General features: G+C 36.9%; 1 protein-coding gene across 1 annotated transcript in view; it reads right to left on the reverse strand.

The window, feature by feature from the left end:
* The window catches only part of UNC13C (unc-13 homolog C), a 903,686-nt gene that overhangs the window by 497,232 nt on the left and 396,670 nt on the right, over positions 1 to 9,784 (reverse strand). The window contains exon 14 of the mRNA XM_007935152.2: positions 1,996 to 2,064. Within this exon, the coding sequence (XP_007933343.1) occupies positions 1,996 to 2,064 (69 nt within the window). The remainder of the gene's footprint in view (positions 1 to 1,995; positions 2,065 to 9,784) is intronic.

Below are 9,784 nucleotides of genomic sequence, written 5' to 3' on the forward strand. Positions count from 1 at the left end.
GGGATCGGGCAGTGTTTCGTTCTGCTGTGCATGGGGTCGCTATGAGTCGGAAACGACTCGACGGCACTTAACAACAACAACAACAACTGTAAGTCAGAATTGACTTAATGGCAATAGGTTTTATATACAGGGGAAAAAAAAAAAAAGGTACTTAAAGGACACCCATGACTAATTATTTTGGATGAGAGAAACTGGAGAATTTAATTTTCATTTTTAACCTTCCATATTGTTTGCATTTGTTAAGCAATACTGTCATTACTTTTTAAATGCATTTATGGTATTGGACAGGAAGAAGTTAAAATTCTTTAGCAGTTCAAGGCAAGTGGAAAAAAGCCCTAGTTGCAGAGTAAACTGAGTTACATTCATAGTTTGGCTTCACTTCTTTCTTAGTTTTTTAAGAAAGCCTCTTACTTTTTTGAAATTCATGTTGTCTATACAATGGATCTAATTTAGTAGTGTGCTGAAAATGTTTAACAATCAGCTCTCCCAAACAAAATGTATGTCTGTATTCACTAAGATTTTTACTGATACAAAGGATGATTAGCTCAAAATTTATAAGTAATAAAACATTCGATATTAATATCCTTTATTATAAATATCAAATAGCCAACTGATTCTCATAGAATGCTTTTATTTTCTTCCAAATTCTTGAATACCTATGGCTATAATTCAACCATAAGTTGGCAAATGGATCTTAATCCACTCGTTTCCTAATACATCTAGTGTCATTAAATTTTCTAAGATGCTCCTGTTAAACTATTTATTACCTTGAATGAATATAAAAATTATATTCATTAAGGCAAGACTTCTTTTAGCTTCAAGCACTAAATCAAATTCTTTTGGTAGCATTTAATAATTTTTCACTATGAATGATTTAATGCTACCAACATGATATCACTGATTGTGCAATAGGGAAGACATACACTCACACCCCACTATTGTACATCATCTCCACCAGGCAGGTAAATCTCAAGAGCAGAAAGAATAGTAAGATGAAGTAAAATAATCAAGAAGTGATGAATTTTGAGTTATGTATTAACTTTATTTCAATGTTATTTAAATTTACATTTATACCATTTAATTTTTAATAATGGCTATGTTTAACATGGGAGCTCTGGTGGAGTAGTGCCTAAAAATAACCAGAAGGCTGGCAGTTCAAACCAACCAGCCACTCGCCGGAAGGAAGGGTGGGCAATCTACTTCTGTAGTGATAGCGCCTCGGAAACCTAAGGAAGGGTCGCTATGAGTCAGACCTGACTCGACGGCAGCGGGTTATGTTTAACATCCAGATTGCAAAATTCTGAAAATTTAACAATCTTGTTTTGTGATCTGGTATAAGCTGACTCCAGCACACCATCAGATTATACCATTCTAACAACTTCACAAGCTTAGAAAAACATTGTGAATGCAGTTTGTAAACTGCAAGATTCTGCCTTACAATATTTCATCTCCTATTATCAATGCTTAGTTTATCAGGTTAGATACAATTATTGTAAAGGACACAATATGTGTCTTCCAGGTATTTCAATGGGGTTGCAGTATAAAAATTATTGATAAGAGTACTAGACAGCTTCAAAAAAGCACCCTATACTGATCTAGGAGGAATAGATGAAGTAGTGAATCTCAGTAGAAATCCTATAAACTGGGGAAATAGAAGCAGAGTATTTCAGTCATATGGGTGGGCTTTCAAAACGAAGAATAAGACACATGTCTGTTTCACGTATTTGCTCAGTCATGGCTCCAATGGTTAGTTTTTAAAAATCATAAAATTAAATCTATACACAACAAAGAATATTGTTGCAGGTTAATGTGCAGCAAAGTACCTGAACAGCATTAGAGACTGGCTAGCCAGTTTACGTAGGAGACTTTTCTCATGTGGAAGGATTCAAGGTAAGTATTATGGTTTTCCATGATGCGGGATAAAGTTTACAGTATCACAAAATCATCTGGACCAAACACAGTATTTTACCTTTAGGAAAATAATTTTGTACATACCCTATACTTTGACAGGTCAATCCTTAAAGAGTTGTGCAACTGGTCAAGTAGCTTTATGAATTTTTCTCTCTATACAAAGGAAACAAAAAATAGGAAAGTAGAAATAAATCATCATTCAAAATGCAATCCTCATAACAATTTTAGAAGGTATTGTCCCCATTTTACAGGAAGGAACCTAAGGTGCAAAGATGTCAGATGACTTGTCCAAGATCATAGCATTAGTCATGACAGGGCAGTGATTCAAAGTCAGATCTTTGTACCAAATCCTTATTCTTTCTGATAAATCACAGTTCCTCTCTGTATAGTAATTCACAGCAACATATTGTGTCAGCAAGAGAAAATGGAACTCACTCTTCTAATGCCATGCACCACTCACCTGGAAATAAATTACTATTTTCTTAAACTTCTCCCACCTAGGGAAGTGGGAACAGCTATTGTTTTTATCAAAAACAGTTTCAGAAAGAATTTTCTTATTGGAAGCAAATATAGGCTTTGTAATTTGTAAAGATCAATTGCATTTAAAGGACATTTATAATTTAGTGCTAAAAAAAGTATAAAATATCAGGCCAAAAATATTACTGCTGCTTCCCTTTGATGCTGCATTAACGAAAGACTAATCTCTTCACTAAAGAATTTGCGATGGGGAGAATGAACCATTTTTGCTAATATGCATGCAATTAAAGTTACGTGGATTAAACACAAACAAGGTAAAACATTAAAGTCACACATACAGATCCCTATAAGACACTTCACCATTCTAATCTCAGTTTTCTCATTAAAAAATAAAAAACAGAAGGTGCAGGATCAAACAACAGCAAAGTCCTCCTCCTATGTCAATATTCTATAAATGCCAAGTTGTACCTTGGAAAATGCAGGCAAAATAGACAATTTTCCTAGCAGCTTCACTTATGAGGTGGATTTACCAGGTATATAACTCTTATCCGTTGGAGTCACTGACCTTGATGGAGTAGGCTTAATATTAAGAGAGTTGGTGATGTGTTCCTAAAGTGAAACTCTAATTTTCTAAGTAAACTGCCTTCATTAGGTTACTTAACAGCAACAAAGTCTGAGAATCTATTCTTGTGTTAATCCCTGTAGAAGCTATAAAGCAGCATAAGAAATAACCCTTGCCTTCCAGAAGTTTATAATCTTGTTGGACAGTAAGACTCCATCCTAATAAAGTTACTGAAAAATATACAGGAGCTAATGTCTTATATAGGAGCTCTGGTAGCATAGTGGCTAAGACACTTGACTGCTAACCAGAAGGCCGGCGGTTCAAACCCACCAGCCACTCCTCGGAAGGAAGGTTGGGCAATCCTACTTCCGTAGTGATACTGCCTCGGAAACCCAAGGAGGGGTCGCTATGAGTCGGGTTTGACTCGACGGCAAATAACAACAACAACAACGTCTTATATATTGTCCTCTTCCTTGTTCCACAATACTTGCCCAGTGTAGGACAGTACCTACACTGTCCTTTTCTGAACCCCTGATTCTTGTGGATCGGTGGCTTTCAATCAAAACAGAAAAACTAAAAAGCCATCACAATCATTAGTTTAGACCACAGCAGAGTCAATCATTCAGATGATTGTAAAGGCCAGTGAGATTCATTTCACATCTCTAAATACTTTATCTGACCTCAGTAATTGGTACAAATCATCAAGACAACTGAGTTGAAAAGACCCTGGTCAACCATGCAATCAAAATCAGTGGGCCCATTATATATATTCAGCAGACCCTGCTGATTCCATGCCCAATATGAATTCTTCCACTCTTACTCAGGGAATCTTAAGGTTATTCCAGTGACAAATGTCTCCAGTATGAAATATTTACCTTCCCAGACCTCTTTTCAGGTAGGGTTGGCCATGTAGCATGGTTCGGGCCAATGAGATGAATGCAGATGTATCTGGGAAACTTTATTAAAGAGGACAGCCTCAGCTAATGTATGGTCAATGAATAATTACTTAGAAAGATATTAAAGCCAGAATTGGAGACAGTGTTTGTTATGTTAGCGCTTGTTATATAATTCTTTGTAAAATATACCTTTCAGACTTTTTTCATTTGTTCTGTGCGTTTCTCCCCTTTCTCTTCAACTTAGATTAGACACTCGAAGGTAAAGCATTCATCGAGTGATCAGAAGACAACAAGCAAAACAAAGGGTAAGAATGCTGGAGCAGAAACCAAGAAGCAACCCCCACTTACACACCCTTTTTAAAAATCACAATTCTGAGCAGCAGTACTAGCTCTCAACTCTAGCCTTAGGTTATATACACACAAAATGATTTTATTCAGTGAAATTTATTTAGTTGCATTTCTGTTTCATGCAGCTGAATGCAATCCTCATTGATACATATCACACATTTTATTTCTCTACCTAGGTCTTTAGTGCCCAGCTGGAAAATTTCCATTCAAGGAAAATAGAAAACTATGGAGAAAACTGCTGTGCTTGTTGTCACTAAATTTCCAACAATATCAGATGATGTGAAATTAAAAGTGTGATACTGATTGAATTTTCATAGAGATTCTTTAAACAGGAGGACAGCTTGAAAATTAATTATATTTACCATATTTCTATTTAACTAGAGTGAGATTGCCTTTGCAAGAGCAGAGGCGGCCTGCTGCTTGCATGGTGTGATTTGAGGAATAACAAAAAACTGGGTGATTAAAAAATGTTTTCCCTCAGGGCCATGGCACAATGCCTGAAACTATCCCATTATTCACTTCTTTGCATTAAATAAGGACCACATATGTCTTATCAGAGGCAAATCATCTATTTAATCAGAGGCAATATCAGTAATAAGTATTATTGGTTATCAAAAATTTTCATCTAATTTGTTGGTTGGAACAACTCTAGATCAGGGGTCAGAAAACTGATTTTAAAGTACCCACATAGATATGCTCTGCTTTGGGTTTCTATCATGATTATTCAACTCTGCCACTATTACACAATACCAGACATAGACAATATATTAATGAATGGGCATGGCTTTTTTCTAATACAACTTTATGTACATGGAACTTTGAATTTTATATAATATCAATGTGTCATAAAAGGTTCTTTGGAATTTTTTCCAACCAGTTGAAAATGTAAGAAACATTCTTAGCTCATGGACCATACAACAACAGTTAGTTGCTGGGCCACATTTTAACAAGAGGGGTACAGTTGCTTCCCTACAAAAGCACTCCAGTCAGTTTTCCCCAGGATGATCCTATGAACTGTGGAAGGAGAGTTTCTTGTAACAAAGGGATGCAAAAACCTTTGCATCATCCTCAGCTTCTCTGATTCAACTTTCCTTCTCCCATTCACACTCCAGAGGTAGATTTACAAGGAAGCTAATGCAGCTTAAAGGAGCTCTAGTGGTGCAGTGCCGAAGGCATTTGACTGCTAACCAGAAAGTGGTTCAAATCCACCAGCCACTCCAAAGAATAATGATGAAGGAACCTACTTCTATAAAGATTTACTGCCTCATTGGGGGGTCACTGTGAGTCAGAATTGACTCGATGGCAGTGGGTTTAGTCTTCTTTTTTATGAAGCTTAAGCTTTGGAGTCCCCACTTGCTTCAGGGCCCTGGGAGGTGGCCAAGTCATGTGTTCACATAGTCTTATGTTTTTCTAAGATATGAAAGAGTAAGGCAAGAGTGATTCTTACCTGGACTAGCAATTTGTAATTTTTTCTTTCCAGATTGTATCAAAAGCAGTAATTCATTAAGAGGAGGAGATACATTTCAAAAAGCAGTAATGCAAAGACTAATAGATTGATAATTCAATTAATGTGAATCATATGAACATATTGGAAATATATTTTACATTTCTAATTGAACTGGTAGGGGAAGGCCAGGAAGCAGGAGTACAGCAGTTTGGAACAACTAAGGGAGACGAACTTGTCTGTCAGTTTGTCATCCTGTGGTGGCTTATGTGTTGCTATGAGGCTGGACGCCATGCCACCATTGTTTCAAGTACCGACAGGGTTACCCATGGTGCACAGGTTTCAGTGGAACTTCCAATGTAAGACAGATTCAGAAGAAGGAAGAGGCCATCTACTTCTCAAAGAATTGGCCAGTGAAAACCTTATGAATAGTGGTAAAACTGTCTGATACAGTACTGAAAAATAGACTTGAAACATTATCTGATATAGTGCCAGAAGAAGAGCATCTCAGGTTGGAAGACATTCAAAATATGACTAGGAAAGAGCTGCCTCAGAATAAAGCCAATCTTAATGGTGTGGATGGAGTAAAGATTGCAGGACCTCCTTTTGCTGATGTGGCACAACTCAAGATAAGAAGAAAGAGCTGTAAATACCCATTACTAATCAGAACATGGAATGTATGAAGTATGAATCTAGGAAAATTGTCAAAAATGAAATGGAATACATAAAGATTGATATCCTAGGCATTAGTGAGCTGAAATGGACTGGTTTTGGCCATTTTGAGTCAGATAACCATATGATCTACTATGCTGGGAATGACAAATTGAAGAGCAATGGCATGGCACATTCATCACCACAAAGAATGTTCCAAGACCTATCCTGAAGTACAATGTTGTCAGTGACAGGATGATATTCATATGCTTACAAGGAAGACCAGTTAATACTTCTATTATTCAAATTTACATACCCACCACCAAAGCCATAAAGATGAGGAAATTGAAGATTTTCAGCAACTTCTGCAACCTGAAATCAATTGAACATGCACTCAAGATGCATTAATTATCACTGGTGATTGGAATGCCAAAGCTGGAAATGAAGCATCACCAGTAGTTGGAAAATATGGTCTTGGTAATAGCTATGATGCTAGAGATTACATGATAGAATTTTTCAAGACTAATGACTTATTCATTGCAAATACCTTTTTTCAACAAAAATGGCAGCTATACACATGGAATTCACTAGACAGAGCATACAGGAATCAGACTGATTACATCTGTGGCAAGAGGTGATGGAAAAGCTCAGTAACTTCAGCCAAAACAATGCCAGGAGCTGATTGTGGAATTGTTCATGTGCAAGTTCAAGTTGAAGCTGAAGATAATTAAAAGACGACCACAAGAGTCAAAATATGACCTTGATTATATCCCTCCTGAATTTAGAGACTATCTAAAAAATAGATTTGAGGCATGGAACACCAATGACTGAAAACAAGAGGAATCATGGGATGACATCTAGAACATCAGCCATATTGAAAGTGAAAGGTCATTAAACAAACAGCAAAGGAAGGGAAGAGCAAAGTAGATGTTAGAGAAGACTCTGCCCTTGAAAGGAGAGCAGCTATAGCAAATGGGAGAACTAACAGGATAAAAGAGGTGAAAACAAGATTTCAAAGAGCAGCTGAGAAAACAAAGTCAATAATTATAATGAAATGTGCCAAGAGTTGGAGTTAGAAAACCAAAAGGGAAGAACATGCTCAGCATTTCTCAAGCTGAAAGAACTGAGGAAAAAATGTAAGCCTCAAATTGCAATATTGAAAATTTCCATGGGGAATATGTTGAATGATGCAGGAAACATCAGAAGAAGATGGATGGAATACACAGAGTCATTATACCAAAAAGAATTGGTAGGTAATCATCCATTTCAGGAGGTGACATATGACCAAGAAACAATGGTATTGAAGGAAGAAGTCAAAGCTGCAATGAAGGAATTGGCAAAAAACAAGGCTCCAGGATTTGACAGAATACTCATTGAGATGTTTCAACAAATGGATGCTGCACTGGAGGCACTCACTTGGTTATGCCAAGAGATTTGGAAGACAGTGACCAGGCCAACTGACTGGAAGAGATCCATACTTGTATCCATTCCAAAGAAAGGTGATCCCACAGAATGTGGAAATTATAGAACAATATCATTGACATCACACCCAAGTAAAATCTTGCTGAAGATAATTCAAAACCAGATGCAGTAGTATATTGACAGAGACTTCCACAAATGCAAGCTGGATTCAGAAGGGGACGTGATGTGAGGGACATCATAGGTGATGTCAGATGGATCTTGGCTGAAAGCAAAGAATACCAGAAAGATGTTTACTTGTGTTTTATTGATTATGTAAAGACATCGATTGTGTGGATCATAATAAATTGTGGATAACTTTTAGAAGAATAGCCATTCCAGAACATTTAATTGTACTCATGAGGAATCTGCACATAGGCCTGTCATTTGACCAGAACAAGGGGATACTGCATGGTTTAAAATCAGGAAGGGAGTGCATCAAGGTTGTATCCTTTCACCACACTTGTTCAGTCTGTATGCTGAGCAAATAATCCGAAAAGCTTGACTATATGAAGAATGTGGCATCAGGATTGGAGGAAGGCTTATTAACAACCTGTGATGCAGAGATGACAACATTGTTTGCTTAAAGTGTGGATGACTTAGAGCACTTACTGATGAAGATTAAAGACTATAGTCCACAATATGGATTATACCTCAACATAAAGAAAACAAAAATCTTCACAAGTAGACCAATAAGCAACATCATGATAGATGGAGAAAAGACCGAAGTTGTCAAAGACTTCAAATTACTTGGTTCTACAATCAACTCCTATGGAAGCAGCAGTCAAGACATCATAAGACGTATTGCATTGGGCAAATCTGTTGCAAAAGATCTCTTTCAAGCTCTGAAGAGCAAAGATATCTCCTTGAAGATTAAGATGTGCCTAACCCAAGCCATGGTATTTTCAATCACCTCATATGCATGTGAGAGATGGACAATGAATAAGGAAGATCAAAGAAGAGTTGATGCTTTGAGTTGTGGTGTTGGTGAAGAACGCTGAAAGTACCATAGACTGCTAAAACAACTAACAAATCTGTCCTCGAAGAAGGGCAGCTGAAATGTTTCTTCGAAGTGAGGATGGCCAGACTTCATCTTACCTGATTTGGTCATGTTGTCAGAAGGGACCATTCTCTGGAGAAGGATGTCATCCTTGGTAAAGTAGGGGGTCAGTGAAAGAAGGGAAGGCCCTCAACAAGATGGGTCAACACAGTGACTGCAGCAATGGGCTAAAGTATATATAGTAGGGATCATGAGGCTGGCAGAGGATGGGGCAGTGTTTCATTCTGTTGTACGTAAGGTCACTGTAAGTCAGAGACAACTCGATGACATGTGATGACAACGATTGATTTGAGATTAATACTGGTACCAACAGAGATAATATAAAATTATAAACTACTACTACAATGACATCAATGACAAACTGGTTAATAAATTTCATCAATTCAAAAAGAGAGTCACTGCACAAGAAAACTTGAGAGTCATGGAAATACTATATTCATGAAAGAAATTCACTTATGAAAAAAAATCATAGAAAAATCCCTCAAATTTGACAAAAGTTACATGACATTAAAATTTACATGACATTATTGGTAAGTTATGAAGAGGAATAAAATCTGTTTTCTAAATCAACAATACAAATCTGATCAACTCTGCTAGATAAAGGACTGAATTATCTTAATTTTCTTTCTAAAGAAAATTTTATTTCAGAATTGTGTTATATAAACAAGTGGTTATATAATGTATAATGACCTCTGTGTGAGGATGACCCACAAATTCATGAAGCATTCCATATTTTGCATAGTTCCTAGACCTAAGACATCAAGGCAGGGCTTCAAACTGCTTCAAACCAGTTCATTCATGGCTGACAAAGCAAACTTGTAACAGATTCAAATTTTTAAAATGTGAGTGTACCAGAAAAATAATGTTGTTGTTGTTGTTGTTATTTGCCGTTGAGTCGGCCCCGACTCATAGTGACCCCTCCTTGGGTTTCCGAGGCAGTATCACTACGGAAGTAGGATTGCCCAACCTTCCTTCCG

This window comes from Orycteropus afer, unplaced genomic scaffold, assembly GCF_000298275.1.
Source record: "Orycteropus afer afer isolate SDZICR_OR568_19922 unplaced genomic scaffold, OryAfe1.0 scaffold00026, whole genome shotgun sequence".
Lineage (NCBI taxonomy): Eukaryota > Metazoa > Chordata > Mammalia > Tubulidentata > Orycteropodidae > Orycteropus > Orycteropus afer.